The 17,850-nt window shown below is 31.1% G+C and overlaps 2 protein-coding genes across 2 annotated transcripts; both read left to right on the top strand.

The window, feature by feature from the left end:
* Nucleotides 1-620: 620 nt before the first annotated feature.
* Smp_151390 (family S9 non-peptidase homologue (S09 family)) lies at nucleotides 621-16,206 on the top strand (the record flags this gene model as incomplete). Its single annotated transcript, XM_018792554.1, has 8 exons — nucleotides 621-637; nucleotides 708-1,005; nucleotides 6,060-6,137; nucleotides 10,622-10,773; nucleotides 12,395-12,596; nucleotides 14,118-14,236; nucleotides 15,150-15,243; nucleotides 15,967-16,206. 8 exons carry the CDS (start codon nucleotides 621-623, stop codon nucleotides 16,204-16,206), a joined length of 1,200 nt encoding a protein of 399 aa, XP_018647235.1.
* Smp_177710 (hypothetical protein) lies at nucleotides 8,098-8,484 on the top strand (the record flags this gene model as incomplete). Its single annotated transcript, XM_018792565.1, is given in 3 exon segments — nucleotides 8,098-8,136; nucleotides 8,142-8,399; nucleotides 8,440-8,484. Coding segments are annotated over 3 exon segments (342 nt in total).
* Nucleotides 16,207-17,850: the final 1,644 nt, after the last annotated feature.

Below are 17,850 nucleotides of genomic sequence, written 5' to 3'. Positions count from 1 at the left end.
GTTTGATGTCAATTATATTTTTCTGTTCCTTTTGAAACTACAAAAAATGATCCCAATAAAATGGTTTATAATCTCTCAAACATAGCTCTAAGTAAACATGAAATCACTCTATTGGAAAAAGTTTCAATTTGTCTAGAACTCAGAAAGAAGTATACTACCAAAATAAGAATTGAGGTGAATGGGTAAAAAGAAAAGTGTATTGATGAATTTTGTATGTATTATTCATCAGAAGATATCATTTGTGGATCTCTCTTAATGTGATCGATTGTAAATCATATCACTTAAAACTCCAAACACTATCTTTCGAAATCCATTAGACTAATAAGTAGAGACAGAGACTTATCTGCATGACCTGAACTGATAGAAAATGTTTCTATTGGTCAGTTTTGTGTCTAGATTTGAAGTCAAATTGACTTTAATCGTTTTGTGCAACACTTGTAATATAAATTGTGGCCACATTATTCAGTGCAACTTGTAAGTTTATAGACAAAGTCAAAATTTTAAATTGGACTTTTCTAATTCTGAAGAAGAAATCGTTCATCGGTAATCCTGTCACAACTAAAGAACTGATACATTTACCATTCTCATAATCTGTATCACTGAAACAGTATATTTTAGCCATGAACGTTTCACATCAGTAAGTTGTCCCAAAATATGAATACTATCGAGTTTATTATTCTCATTACAACTTCAATTTTCTATTTTAGTCAACAAGAAGAGATGATACACGAATCAATTGATACAAAGTTATCAGAATGGTTACAAGACAAATTACGTACACAAGCTGTTCAAACTAAAGAAATAGAAAAATTAAAAGCATCATTACCCAAAACGTTATTATTACCCAATAAAAGTAATATGTATTCAGCTAAACGGTCAATGACTGCCTATACATATCCTCAAGATAAATTAACAACTAGAATAAAATCTAGACAGAATACGGAGGTCATGATCAGCTATCAAAACTCAAATGCTTATAATACAAAAGAAATAGTACTTAACAAGGTAGAAAAATTTGCTATTATTTCGCTTCAAAAATTTATTTCTTAAAATTACATTTTTTTACATACTTGGATGATAATATTTAATAATAATAATAACGGTCGAAAGAGTTATACCTGGACTTTGAAGAGATTGTTATTGCACCTTCGTATAAAAAGATATTATTAGCTAGTTATATATTTCATAAATGGAGTATGTCATTAAGGTATCAGAACAACAATTTGTCCAATTACCAGTTATTCGTTAAACAACTGAAGAAGAACTTCCCTATACTGATTCGATCAATACTAATGAATAAAATACATCTACAGTTTTATTTTACTCTATATGCATTTTATAAGTCAGAATGAATTGTAAAAGTGAATCGAAAATTGTTTAATGAAAATGTTACCAATTACTCTTGAGTAATACAAATACAATGAGTTCATTTCTATGAACTGTTAAATAGCACTGTAATAAAAGGGAACTTATTTATCTTACACCAAAAAGTAAACACTTCAGAGTTGTTTTTTTAATAATTTAATGCTCATCAGATCCATACATTACAAATTTGAATATGAGATGTAAAAGTGTGTTTGAAATAAGTACTTTTTTCAATTTTATGAATAAGGTAAAACCAATCTAAAACTAGATATAAGTCTTTATATTTTTTGTAATCATAATTAGTAATACTATGATAAAAGGATCAGATTTCCTGATTTACATTCAATTGATTTATTCATGTTAAAACAAAAATTCTGTGATAACATTTTGATAACAAAATGGTTGAATTTAGTTATTTTATTATTTTAAACTATTATAGACGTTTTGAAAGGGAAGTATATTTGTAAACAACATCTAAACTCCATGTCGTATTCACCTAAAATTTACATCAGTTATAGATATTTGTTTGAACTAATTAATAATTATATATAGTTGGAATCATGAATCAATTGAAGCTAGACCACCGTAGAAAACCTGGAAGCACTAGACGGCCGTTTCGTCCTATTGTGGGACTCATCAGTGGCAGTGCGCATCCACGATCCCGCTTCGCGAGATTTGAACCCAGGACCTATCAGTCTCGCGCCAGAGCACTGGACCGATAGACCACTGTAGTGAACAAAACACTAGATGGGGACAATCGAATGTATTTAAGCAAAGATTACAGACTATCTCAATAAATTCTGATTACCAAACAATGAACAGTCAATTTGCAAATTAACAACCAATTGTTTCAATCTTCACTGTTTCTTCTCTTATTCCATTGCTCATGCATTTTCCAGACGTTTGCGTTTCATTTCAGTTCTTTCCTCATCGGTCTTCTGCCAAAATACATTCTATGTCTGACCCACACCATATACTACTTATATAGATATAAGTAGACCACACCACACCACCACTGATAGACCCCCTTATTAAATAATTAGTTAATAGTGAATTAAACAGGTAATCAATTCAAAAAATTAGAAAAGAATTTGGAGACGGAGGTAATTAAAAAAAGAAAAGGGTTTATAAATCTCGAAATAATTTTAGATATAAAAGATATTATCTATTTAGTGGATTCGATTCAGTATTTGTTGAGCAAGATAAAAAAAAAACAAATGCAACTTATTCTTTCAATCTATTCCTTCTTATACCAGGGTAAGCTACTCATGTCTAGAATTATGGAGTAGAATTTTAGACCTTCAACTCAGGACAACAGATGAAATACTATCAACATTATTTTCTATTCATTTATTTTTAGCCTATGTAATTTATATGTTAGACACTCAGTTCGATTGATGATAAATTTATTATACGAATTTCTTAGTTCGGTTAAAAGTGTAAAATTCCAAGTATAGTCAGTTGCAACTAATTAGTTATCTCTTACACATCCAATCAGCAGTTTGTATATTTAACTAACAATTCACCAGATGCGGGTAATCTGTTCTTGATTCTTTCGTAAATTAATAAACTTGAGGTCATCAAATTGACACGAGGTGCAATGTATTCCTATAGAGATAATATCATATGAGTGATTAATTTACCAAGATACTTTCTTGATAACTAAATATTCTTCTGACTTAAATCCAAATAAAACTGACCTCTCCTAAGATTCCAGTGTTTTGTAACCAGGGCAACTATTTAACTGCAATACATGGCTAAGTTGAAATAGCCTTCAGTACTTCAAGGATTTTAATGTAACTATCGATGTGGAGTTTTCTAATTTAACTTGTAAATTAGCTTTGTTATATATTAATCTTGAGAAGTAGAAATTTAGAAAATTCGCAGTAGATAAAAAGAAATAAAAAAGGCTAGGAAATTACATGCAGCAAGTAATTTTCCAAAGATCTTTCAACATTTTCTGCTTGGAACACGTTTTACAAGTGAATTTTTTCCCCAACTATGATTTGCTAAACGTTGAGCATGCTTTTCACCTCTATCAACTACACTATTCATGTTTATTTCTGAAAATGCAGTTCAAAAGTGATGTAACCGGGGAAGTGGTAATACAATCAATATAAATTCTCAAGACTAAAATTTGTTATCCATTTTACAGAGAACCAATAATTAGTTCATGAAGCAAAGATGGCCTACTAAGTTTTGGCGGCCTTGTATCTATCATCTGTTCAAATGACAATAGAAATCCAAGCACATTAAGTTCTTAATGAAACAGGTTTCTCATTGTATACCTCAAAACTGTACTACATAATTAAATAAAGAACAATAAGAGACTCTGTTATTACAAAGTTAGCCAGTACTTATCACCCAGTTGATGTAAACGTAGCATTTTATGATTACCTATCAAGTTCTATTTATCCTTCTCTGTACCTCTGTATCCAACCCTGTACATATAGCGGAAGCCATAAAAATCCACGTAAATAAACGTTCGTACGACTTCTTTGTTAACTCCAGTCATTTGCTTTATTCCTAGTTTATACTTTTCCATTTTTATTCACTTACCTACTTATCCAGTTTTTGTCATAAACCAATTAACTACTTTATTATCAAATCAATATTAGTTATGGATAACATTGAAGTTAGATATTTATTTTTATTTGATTAACCAGAGTTCGACTATTGTTAATTTCATATTTAAATGTAAATTCAAGATGGGTGGGTTATTGAAAGGAAATATTTCCTTACCCAATTATCTTTTACTGTCTGGATGGAAGTTATTTACTTACAGAAATATTACACAACAAATACGAGATTTACCCGGACTTATTTTCTTTTACTGTTAAAGGTTAGTAGGATTTTGTTGGAATAACCTAAGCGTATATGGTAAAAATAATGAGCTTGCTAACTATGCGCTTGTAAATATGCAAAGACAAATCCTATAATTGATTAGGTTTTCTTAGAGTTTTTACTGCAAATGTACGTTATAGTATTTAGGCGTATCAATAAACTGAGTCTTTTGTTAATAGATACCCACTATGGAGTTACACATACTTAAGTTTGTGGATATATCTGCCAGCATTTTAGAAAATCAACGTTACGTTTTTTCCGACTAACGTTCTTCGAGCGGGAAAAAGAGACTCCATTTTTCTATTAAGCAATTAAGATAGGAATAACTTTTAAAAAGAAATGTTATTTTTAAATCTTTAAGGATTATTAGAACATAAACCATAGAGAAATATACGCATAAATTGTATACGATCATCAAAGAATTATTCTACAAGTGTACAACAGCTGTTATCTATCCACACAGCATAAAACTTACATTATTAATGGTTTAGAATTGTTGTAAAATAATTATCTAGAGGAGTTTACATGACTGGAATAACTAAAACCCATACAGAATACTCGCTTAACTATGGAAGTGTTGTGTTAATGAAAAGTCAACATACTTCTCAAGCTTAGGTAGTTTTTATATTTCACAGAAACAACCTAGACAATTTATGTTTGAGTTAATTGGGGTCCAAACTACATATATAACTTTTCAGTTGCATAACCAATAACTTTAAATGGTTGTATATAGTTTCATTTGTCTTTCCCTTGTTATTATGTGTACAGCAGTCAATAAGGGTAAATTAAATATATAGTATTAGTTGTACATTACAAGGAAACTGACAAGAAGGTTTAATAAAAATTGATTAATTTGTAGTATTTTTAAAACAATGTACTTTAAAATTCATACTATTCATTAATAATCTCTTCAATATAGTATTTCAGAAACCGATAATATGAAAATTATTCCGGTTTGTACTTTTAGAGTTAGGGAAATTTAGATGGTGTTTAGTAGAGAATTCTAACTAGTTTAATATAAAGTATCATAGTATAAAAGTCCTATAGTCAAGCAATAAGTACAAGGTGCATGCTTATCAATAATGATTCAAATTAAATTCTGAATATTAACTCAATCCTTTACTACTAATAGTATAAAAGTGCTTCCACTTCCCTCATTCTACTAAAACTTGCATCGTCACTAATAAAATATGCATAAGAATTGGGACCATGTGACAAGTATCCAGTTTTCAACAGAAATGTCTAAGATTTTAAACAGGAACCCCCTTACACAGCCTTTCTTCCAGTAACTTTGAGTTTCATATTCACTCAAATTATGCTGGAAGCCGGTGAAAAGTTCTTTTTATGATAGGAATATTTGGTTACCATGATTAAACATTTTAAAAAGCATAATTTTATGAGATTTTAGCTGATGTTTTAGACACAGGTTATTCTATATAAATAAAATATCTAACATAGAATATTTCTATATAATAATGCACTGTAACCAAACGATTAATAACAGTTGAATATTTCAACCATGAATTTATTTTCTTAGTCAAGAAAAAACGAAAACGTTTTTATCATTACATCTAATCTTCTAAACTTCAACTGATACTCTATGAGATGTAAAGTAGAACTTCTGGTTACTTCCACAAACCCGTCAAGTCTTCGAAATTCTGAGAATCCAAGATGCCTCATTCTCTTGATCGAATAAAACAAATAAATCGACCACTTCTGCCTTGAAATAATTTTGTCTATCTGAAGCAATTCAAACAAAATTACTCGGATAACCATAAACATTCAGATTTTAAACCTCAGTTAATCCATATAGTCCAACCTGCTGATAATAAATTTTATTTCATTTCTAGAAACGGGCGAAAAATTTCCTTAAGATGATTTATATAAATGAACTGGATTTTGTAGTTGCAGCCTGTGAAGATGGAGTGGTTTGTAAGTTTTTAATAATTGTCGATTAAATGAATTATTATTAGCATATTTCAAACTAGTTATCTACTACTTTGAAAAGAGAGCAACTGGCTGCTAGAAAATTATTGGCACTTAAATAACAGAACTGAAACAAAACTCAGACCAGATAACCAGACTCAACTAGTTGAAAAGCAAGTAACCCACAAACTGATCTCTTCTAACTGCCCATAAAGTTTAATCGTGGTTCTTTTTATGATATATTTTGTATAATGAGCAGGTCATTTTTTTTACATAAATCTATTTTTTCGATTTCAAATCATTCATGCCCTTAGTTCAATAATACGATTTTATGAGCAGCTATCACTTATCCACAGTGTACCGTTGAAAATAGCCTATCGACAAACGTTCTATTCTTTTATTTTACTAGTCAGGAACTTGTTTATAAAATTATAAAAACCCTAATTCGTAAAAACTGTAGGAAATATTTTTGAACTGCGTTGATAACAATCAAATTGATTTTCCACAGCTCACTGAAATTTAATACCGTGGAAATCAAATGTGATAAGTATGTATTATACCACTTTTTTAACTAATTGGGAAGTCACCGGATAATTCAAAAGAATTCATCAATTGAAGTGATTGTGGATGAAATTCATAAAAGATATAAATCTTTATTTAAAAGGCACTAAGTTCACTGAGACGAATAATTTAATTGCGGAGATTTTATCGTCAATCTTGTCAACATCATCACCTGCTACATCAAGTAAAAATGTCAACATCATTAGGATAGACTGGGTTAGGACATGGAAAATCATTTTGTAAGTGTATTCTATGAACTAGATACTAACGATCATATCGTGAACTACAATAAAATCTCCTTAACTCAACCATCCAACCCAGAAAGCAAATTGTGACCAAAAGCATTCACCTACGCTACAAATACTGTTCATCTTTCAACACATATATATGTTAGGAAAGCGGTTGCGATGATAAAAATAATGTAGTAACGTAGTGGTCAAGCACAGATATCCATTTCACTCATTCACAAACTAGATTTAAGCATTACCTGATACAACACCGAGTGATAATGGTTTCTATTTTAGGGGGTATATGGATTAGTTTGAGGTTGCTGCTAAATAATCACTAAACAAACAGCTAGGATGTTTCTTCTCTGATTTCACATTTCATAACATTGAAAATTAGAGAAGCACATATTCATTATTTTATTATCATGTATATCATCGCATATTTTAATCTCTAAAATAGAAATAAATATCAGCCAATTCGTTTTTCATATAACAGGTGGATGTTTCAGTGATCTAACAAACTGATTTAGATTTACTTATTTCTGTTTTCATTATTAAGAATTGAAATCTGGCTAATATTTAGCGTAGATCTTGGTGTCTTTAACACTAACAACTATGTTCGAAAAATTCCAGACATTAACTAAATTTTCGGAAACCTGAAATAAAAAATTCTGGTTTACTGATCTCATGTTAGAAAAGTTTAGATATGAGACCAAACACTATCCAAGATTAAGTATTTCAATTCAATGCCTAAAAGTGAATTATATGTGAAATGCAACAGTTAACATAAGAAGTACTTTGAAACCATTCGCTCTGGACAGCAACTTATATTGTTAGCCATATCTTGGAGGTCTAAAAGTCAAAAATGTACTATATTTATTAATAATAGGCTTAAGAAACAGTATACTCAACTAAACTCAAGCTGTACATGTGAACTGTTCAAAGTACCATAGTCACTGTATCAGACATTGACAAAATATCATACTACAGATCGTTCGAATAATCTGACATATTCTGAGTCCACATGGACGATTCTCACTGATGAATCTATTCAAAACCCACCTGTAATATTATCACAGTTTTCGATAAAATATCAGGTATGCCAATCCAACAGATTAAACTAAAAGGTTAAAGATTAACTTACTGAACACTTATCTGTTCATTTAAATCTCAGATGTCCTTGGTTACGATTTGCAAGCAACTAAAAAATTCTTAACTGATGCATTGTGTAACAACGGAAATGAATCAAGAGGTAATTTTAAAACACCCAATGAGACGAAGTTGCAAAGTAATGTTCCAAAAGATTTCAGAGAAATAATTTTAAATTCACCGAAACTGTCAAAAGTATTCAATAAATTAACAGGAACTGATCAGGAAGTGGAAATTACAGACGCGAATAATTGTACAAGTGAAGATTTGAGCCCTGAAATGCATACGCAGTCAAATCCTTTGATAACAATGGCTGAAGATAAACAGGTAATATTATAAAAAGAAACATTATACTTGGTAAATTCAGAATTCATCTTTGGCTATTTTGATATATGACAGTGAAATTCACTAAGTATGTGGTAGATTTTGTTTTATTTGAAACTATCCCATTTGAAGTGTTGTCTAGAAAGTAATAATATGTTGTACTAAAAGCGAAATGACTCTAATCTTCAGTATTAATAAATTTTTGTAATTCATACAAAAAAGAATATTTGACACTGCATTTTTTGTTTGCCTAGATAGCTTTATGAAATATATGTTAAGTGGACAAATCTACCACCTCTACAAAATGTTCGAACCACAACCCAATAAAATTTTCTGTCAAAACGTTGTAACCAACTGTTACAAATTTTTCAGTCACTCTTCGTTTTCGCATTGTGATTACGTTCGGAATTTTCCTACATTAACAATTATCTCACAGAATATCATACTCATGAAATACTTCAATTTAATCTGCTTTTATAGTACACATAATTTATAAAAAAACACTAGTCATTCATCTTATTTATTTAACAGTTGCTATGATTAACTTGTTAAGAAATATATTATCTGATCATTTATTTCCAGACTTTAGAATCTGTTAGTCGACATTTATTCGGGATGAAATGTCGTTATGTATTGGTTGAACATAAAGATTCAGTAACGTGCCTCTTAAATATAAATTACAAGATGCATCCTATTCACCAATGGATTCTGGTAATTTGCTTTTGTGTTTTGATAGAAATTTTACTGACGGTTCAGTCTCGAAATGTGGAGCGTACAATGTTATTTATGTCATACTCCTATAATTTGAAACGAATCTCAGTTTTTAACCAGTAATCTGTGGGTATATTAAGTGTACATGTATATTATTTTATTAAGTGAATAAGTGCACAAAAGTTCAGTTAATAGGAGTCAAGCAATAAATTTTAGTTGAACACATGATATTATGCTCCCTCTAAAACTGAATTACTCGAAAATGTTCAGATACTTAAGACTATTCTGGAGAATCGACTGCTTAAATCATTCAAACAAAGTTCACAAGAAGCTTACCATCCTAATACCTTCAAAACAGCATGTCAAACTTTGGAAACATTTATGTAACATACTGAATTAATCCATATAGCATACTGCATCTTCTATCAACTAATAGACACATATAATTATATAAATTATTTCCTTATACTTTTTGACAGATACAGAAGGGTAGTAATTTAGTGCACAACTAGTTTTTTGGTCATAAAGTAACTTAGTAATTTTAACATCTTCGAAAAATAGTTACTTCAAGATTAGCTTACGAAAATAATTACTGTCTAAATGAATTGTCATCAGGGTATAAGTACACATTCAGAATATTAAGCTTCTTCTCCTCAGATATTTAAGTGTAATATTTTGCTTTGATTTCTGATATTTTAAAGTATCTTATCTTGATTTTTTTCAAGGAATATTTAGTGAAACTTTCAGTTTATAGAGGACAATTCCATTTTTTTTCAGTAAACTGAGCTGTAGGCCTTGAGTAAATATCAATGACATGGTTCAAACATGCTCAGCTGATGTTCTAAACTAGATAAAACTCGGATTGAAGCGTATGACTATTAAAACATCATATGGAACAAAAAAGTGTCCGAAATTTTATGTAAGGCTTCCTATGCACGTTTTAATGTTACACAACTCAAATACGAGACTTTTCTGTAATGTATATATATATAGTTATATATAGTCATATTTAAATATATTAACCATTTAAAACAGTTTACTATTTTTGCGTTTAACATGTAATCCATTGGACTTTATAGGAAAGCTTTACACATATAACTCACAGAATAGTCCAGATAAATATCTAATAATTCTGGTTTTTTAATAGTTTTGTTTTTGACATTGATTTCTACAGAATACTGCATTCAGTTTCAATAGCAATCTCCAAATGTTTGTTTTGAAAAGAAATGCTCATTTTCTATCAACAAAGTTCATTACTATTTACTTATCAAAAACTAATTCATTCATAATAGGTAATCTGACCAATGACTGACGAATGGTGAACCACTATCCGTTCTATTTTTTACTTTAATGCCAATCTGCATTGATTTAACTGCATTTAATCAAAGTCATCATACTATGAAAACTACTAAGCAAATAATGGAATGTATGACTGCTTTTTCCACTATTTACTGAGTTTTACTATTTGATCAGACTGATTAATTTAAGAGCTTTAAAAAATTGTATTGATACAGCTTACTTCTGGATGGGATCGTTGCATTTGTATATGGAATTTAAAATCGGGCAAATTAATCGATAAATTCTTCGAAACGCAATGTTTGGATCAAAAACTTGGCCAGAAAGCTTCCAAAGGCTCAATACTAGACATGGCATATAATCCTGAATTGTGAGTAGATCTACCATTATGATTTTGGATTTCATAAATCACATTGAATTCAAATAAATTACACTGATGCTACAAGTTGACAATTTAACCAGTGTCTTAAACTGTATTTCAATTTAATGTGCACAGTATTCAAAAGTCACCTTTAGAAATAAATTTCCTAAGCTTGAACTTATTTAGGATGATGAACCAGGATGGCTCAGTGAATAGAAATTGGAAATGAACCACTGTCCATTGCTTTACGTCTACAAGTAATTTTCCAGCTGACACCTATTCGTGATGAGAATAAATTTGAAGTGTATGAAATCCTTACAAAACCATATAGCTCAGCTATTTTACAGAAGGTTCTAAGTCATAGTTTATAACTCCTGACAGACAAAGGTAAGTGGTAGTTAGCGACAGTAACGTAAGTCATCTCACTTTTTCGATTCATATATATAGATACTTAGTTCACTGACTGTGAACGAAACTGGCTTCAACATCACATAACTTTAATGTTAGCTCTAGATTTTAATGGAATTCACTTTAATCTTTGGTGATATACAAAATAAAAATGATGTGAACTCTTTTAACAAAATGATATTTCTTTTATTGAATTTCGATACCACCATTTATTTGAATGCAACAAAGTAAGGATAAATATTATTATTCAGTCACTAATAAAATGGTTATGTTTTTCAAATATTAAATATTATTCAGAATAATGCTCAATAAATTACGGTAGGATATTGGCTGAATCCGCAATTATTTTTATTACAGTGCAAACAAAATACCGTGAATCGAGCTCTTATTGTCCAATTTCGACTATGTTTTTTCAAATTATGTATCTAATTCAGAAGCAACATTCTTCCAGAAATGTCTTTCAAAATTACTATTATTAGCTCTTTTCAGTTTATAGAAATCACATAGAACGGATGCTATCTTTTATTAACAGAGCAAACTACATCAGATTGTTAGGTTTCATAGAACCTTTTCCTCCAGTGACGTAAACTAACTTTGAAATAGTTAGCTTACTATTCAGTAGTCAACTGAAATCACTAGTAAGATGTTGCCAGATAGATCAACCATGAATAAAAATTATGGTAGTAAAGCTTTATTACAAAGTTGCTTAAGTCGAACAGTGTGGAAGACTGCATTTAGATTTAGTAGGTGATTGATAACGAAATTATCAAGAAATTTTTTAATTCGTAAGCCTTGTTCTATTTTGAACGGGTACTATTTAGAAGTTAAAGACTAAGACAAGATATAAATTTTCAATCTCCTTTTTTCTTTTATAGTATATTCTGTTTGCCAAAAGCAGTTTAACCAAACATTATCTAAATTGACATAGTTTTTAAAAGATTTATTAAGTTCAGGAATCATGTCAAAAGACGTAAGTGATTTCTTTCTTTGTTTCACAGTAAAAATTAAATTTCAATTATGGTTATCAAAGATTCCTTCAGACTGAGCGTTAGTTGTACTGTACTACTGTTCATGTTAAACTGATATTGACACGTGTTACATAAAAATGAGTTAAATAATAATATAATTTAAAAGTCCACTTTGTAAATAAACAACTGATGCACGACTTGTTTATCTATTCCTTCTTTTTAATTTCTTTTCTGATAAAAAAATATCAATCTAGAAACATTTTTGCATATGCGTGTTCTGATTGCCTCATCTATGTTCGCAAATTTTCTTTAAATGGGAATGAAATGCACTTGCAAACAAAATTAGTTGGACATAATGGACCAGTAAATTGTATTGTATTTAATCCGTCAAATGTAGAAAATGGTAATCAAGGTGAATGGATAACTGGTTCCGATGATTGTACTATTCGTATATGGGTGAGCAGCATATATGTGGCAAAATGTTCATGCTATCTTTTTAACTAATGTGCTAGGTGACTGAAGGTAGCTAGTAGGAGACCCAGTACCTGGGTTTCATGCTAGTTGACATTATGATCTCAAGTCCGGGAAAAATCTGTGATAGTTTACAAGGCTAGGAAGCTGGGTGAGTCGGACTCGAACTCCACAAGGAGCGTTAGCTCTTTTAGGGTTGCAGGTATGTCCTATCGTCAACTAACATGAAGCCTAAATACACGTTTTCCTCCCGACTACCATACATTGAAGAATGATTCAGCCCATATCGAGTCGCTTAAACTACTGGCAACAAAGCAACTTGGTCCATAAAATGCAATCAAAATAAGATACTGATCATTCATCAATCAATACATTTAAAAATGTTTGAAAATTTATCTACAGGAATGCTGCACAAGAAATTATTCTCTTGAAGTAAATTAATAAATTGCGTAATACATTTACGAACCTGTATAAACCTATACACTCTGAAATTTCAAACAGTGTGTTTGTTAACTGTTAGAGTCGAATTTCAATGTGTAATACTTAAATGACAAAAACAAATTATCGAATTTTAGTCACAGATTTCAGCTAACCAATATTTTCTCAATTATGTTATGTCAAATACAAATACAGATATTTACCAGTTTAGGATCTAAGATAATTCTGCCACTACTTTCCAATTATCACAGTTATACTATTTTGTCCGAAATTTCCTCGACACACTGTTGATGCCCCGAGTAATGGATAATCTTCACTTGGTGCTTATGCAAAGGTTGTACAGGTAGAAACAATATGAGACAAACTACAGAAAACTATAAAATATAAATTTTTAGGAAACAACCGTTACTCATCTGAATATTTTAAAGTAATTGTACTGTGCAAATAGTTGAATTCATGGTTGAGACTTTGGTTTGCTGGTGCCCCTGCTAAAATGTTTAACTACAAACAATTGAGACTTCTTTTAATAAGAACGGAAACTAATGTATGGCTGTTTATATATATATATATATATATGGTACTTTCAGGATAGGTTTATATTCAGACACCATGTAGCCTTGTGAAGAAAGAAAATTAGCAAAGTGATAAAAATCAATTAGAAAATGTCCAAAGTTGTGTAGAAATATCATTCAGGAAAAATGTTATGGCTGTTATAGTTACAAACATTAACAAAACTCCGATACATTATTGTCCTCGTAGAATAAGAAACACTTTGATGACAAAAAAAAGAGTTGGTAAACAATGATTTCGTAGGAAGCATTCTTCTTCATTAATAATTCATTCAGTGACTAAGTGTATCAGTTTTCTTCTTAATTTTTGCCAGTCGGATTTGTAGTTTGTCATACAAATAAACTCGTATTATTATCACTTCAAAAATTTTAAGGCAGTGTTCGAATAAACTAAAAAACATTTGATGGCTAATTGTCAAAGTTTATGATTTTACGGAATTTGTACATTAAAGTTAAGTTATTTTTTGATAAAGTAACATCCTCATATTTTTTCATTTAGAAAACAGTGAACGAAGGAGAAATATGTCGATTAACCCTGAATGCAAATGGTCCAATAACGTGTTTTCGTTTAGATTTTAAACGCAATATTTTACTTGCGGGAGTTGATAAAGAAATTAAGTAAGCACATTATTCACTTTTGGCACAGACAATAACTGAGTGAACAGTAAATCTATTGTCTCTCATTTGCATTTTCAAATGTTAAGTGTTCAATTAGACAGTAACTTAGGTCCATAAAAGTGAAAGTTTTTTTGAATAGAATACATCTGATAATAGAACGTACATTTCGAAACAGTCCTCACAGGATCCGTGTATGCTGAGAAAGATCGGTTAGTCAATTGGAAGATCCAAACGGCCAATATATGAATGTGGATGTTGCATCGCAAACTCCAAACAATATCTTCATAGTTTTTCAAATGCTAGATTGGAATTCAATCACCCAGAATATTATTCAAGGGTATTTTCGACAAGTTAATCATTGTTAAAGTCAAATATAATTTTGATAGAAAATTAGTAGCTTCGACGCCAAATCAGTAAATATATATTTTGAAGTCTGTTAATACCTTAAAAGCCTCTGGAGTCTAAAGGCCAATGGCCAAATTTGGAGATAGTGATTTTTTAGCCTTACGAAAACATTCTTAAGTTGTTTGACTTTTGTATGAATTTCACATTAAATAAAAGCTATTTTCATTCCATGACGTTTCACTGTTTACTGTATATTCATCCCAAGGTTATAAATATTTTTTTAATTGTTTACTGTGATACTGAACTGAATAGACACACACCAACATGAATCTTAAACTAGATGATAATTCTCACGATCAGTCATTTTTTGCTTGTCGGTAAATTTTAATGTTCTTAAGTACTATACAATGTATAAATCCCGCCTTCTTCCATAATTCTTGATCTTTAAGTATAAATATTCTAAAGATTCAAAAGTAACCAAGATGAAAATAAACTATACAACACTCACGATTATCTTAACCAAATCAATAAATTTTTTAAGCACTTCATCATGTGTTTTGTATTGCAGGATTTATGACCTGCTAACTGGACATGTTTATCGGAATTACAAAGGTCATCAGGATGTAATCAGGTCTATAATTATATTAGCGGAAGAAGATGAGGTAAGTTCATACTTCCAGGTGTAAGTTACACTGTTGGAATATCAAGTAGATATACATTATAACGAATACAAAACACATCCGGACTAATGATAACTTGCTCCTAACAAACCTGGTTCCTAATCTCAAAAAACTTAACTGTGGTTATAGGCAAATAAACCAAGTCCAGAACAAATACCTGTCTTTATATATTAGCGACTGTATGTAAAATTTGTCATAGTAATATGGTCCCTCCATGTTTAACATGATTTTTGGGAATAAATGAGAGCAGATAACTTCAAAGGTGCCGTGCCTTATTCGAATGACAGTGAGAGATTTGGATTTTGAGCGATAATAGCTAAGTTATCATACTTCCGAATTCGCCGACTAAAGACAGACTAGCTAACTAGCTGATTACTTACTACGGCTACATTTCAAACGGTTGGTTAATTGATTTAAAACGCAGCTATCCGAAACCTAGAGAAATCGCATTCAGATAACTTATTGATCCCTAATGTACAAAAAAGCTTTTGTTTAATTCAGAAGCTTGAATAAAATTCAGTTAGCGAGGCGTGAACTACGCTTTGTGAAAGTTAACAATGATAGGCAAGGTATAATCAGTATCCGAATGAGGTTGATGCTCACCCTCTGAGAATCAATCACGTGTCACACAGCATTAATGTTTTGTGGAAGTTTCCCATGGTGGATAAAATCTATTGTTTTTCAACCATTCTAACAAAACTGCAGTACGTATCCGCAAGCGCTGATGGTCAAATCCGTATATGGAGTGCTTGGAAGGGTAGCCGTAATCAACCAACAATAATTTCAACAGATCAAGAATCAGCACTTGCTGCGGCCCAATTGGCAGCTGTTAAATTATCCCTAAATCCAGCAGCATCACTTGGAGCAGCCGCAAGAGCATTCAGTAAGGCAGGACGATTCAGATGCATTGTTGAATGCCTAATGAGACATCAACGTGTGGAATAAATAATACGAGCATTTCTTACCGTAATCGGAACATCCAAGACATTTTCCAATATTTTGTATTGCTTTACTCTTTAAACAGTAATTTTTTTACATCGAATACGATTTTCTAAACGGATTTTATGTAACTTCTCAAACGAATTCGTATACTCGGGCGACGTGTGAACTATGCACTGAAGTGAAATACATTTATTCAGGTTTATTTGACTAGTGCATGTACTATTGCTAATATTGTAGATTGTGGCAAGTATTCCTCCATTCATTCTGGTGATTAGTCACTCGGTAAAACTGTTTATAATTATTCGAGAACTACACGTGCGAAATCGATCCTAAGATGCCATACACTTACCAGCAGTAAAATAAATGGAACCACATTCTAAAGAAAAGTGAACTAAAAAGTGAAGAGCAAAAATACGACAGGTAAATAAATAACTATAGATGAACGGAAACTTCTGCACAATAGGGATACGCTGATAATCAAAAGTATTTGAAGACTGACTTGCCAACTAAGAATTTTCGGAATGGTCCAGCTTAAAGCAGACAGTACTAGATAAGTACAAATGAATGTATTATATTTGGGATTCGCAAACAGCACCCAATCCAGTACATAGTAATCCCTACTTAGTATATGAATAAAAGATCTTTGAATTTGTGCGCTACACTTCGCGCTTCGACTCTATCGTTGACAAGTTATCAAGCATTACATTACAACCGTCACTCATCAATTGGGGAAGTTTTTCTCAATCCATTCTAAATCTTACAGACCCATGGTTATAACCGAATATTTATCATCTCGATTCACCAAATTACAACACTCAATAATAGAAAGTTACTGATCAGTAATACTCGAAACGAAAATTTTATTAGGTTAAATTAGTGTTGTGATTTATTGGCTTCAATGTTAAAATTGAAATGATGGATATGTTACTACTAGTATCAGCAACTGGAAAAAATAATTGCATTGAATATGAAGTGAACTATTCGAACTTTTAATATAGGATAGCGTGTAATTATTAGGACTTTTAGAGCAAAAGGACCCAAAATATATAATCCATTGTCACTAATGACAAATGTACGATATTATACCATACTTGTAGCATCTAGCATGACAAAATGCACCTGAAAGAAGTGAATAAATTCTGCATTGTGATACAAAGTTACCGAACTTTCGTTCACCTCATTTTTTGCTTTGAAATTGTTTCTAATATTTCCAGGAAAAGGGAGATACTTGTTAACTAAACGCCTATAACCTTGAAAACCCATCAGATTAGGATGACTAAGTAACGTAGACGAACTCCTTGTATGAAGTCAATTTCATACACCGCCTTATAATAATAAGTGAAGTTCCAGTATCTCGAAAAGAACACTTCGGTATTTGGAGAATCCCACTTTCCATTTTGCGTACGTTGATTCCTGCAATTAATCGATCACTCGACTGAATATGAATGTGATCATCAAAGTAACACTTGGTGGCCTGTCTCTACTATTGAAGGATAACTCCTACTCCCTGGTCATTCAAATGAATTATCCAATGAAATTTTGCTCTTTCACAGCATTCGAAGTTTGTAGTGCTTTTGTCTCATGTGGAAGTGGAGTAGGCCTACAAGGAAAGGCCGAATCTTTCGCCAAACTGTAGGCACTGAGACA

The sequence above is a fragment of the Schistosoma mansoni genome (genome assembly GCF_000237925.1).
Source record: "Schistosoma mansoni, WGS project CABG00000000 data, supercontig 0214, strain Puerto Rico, whole genome shotgun sequence".
Lineage (NCBI taxonomy): Eukaryota > Metazoa > Platyhelminthes > Trematoda > Strigeidida > Schistosomatidae > Schistosoma > Schistosoma mansoni.
The sequence above is the reverse complement of the archived record's forward strand: the minus strand, read 5'-3'. Positions and strand labels throughout refer to the sequence as shown.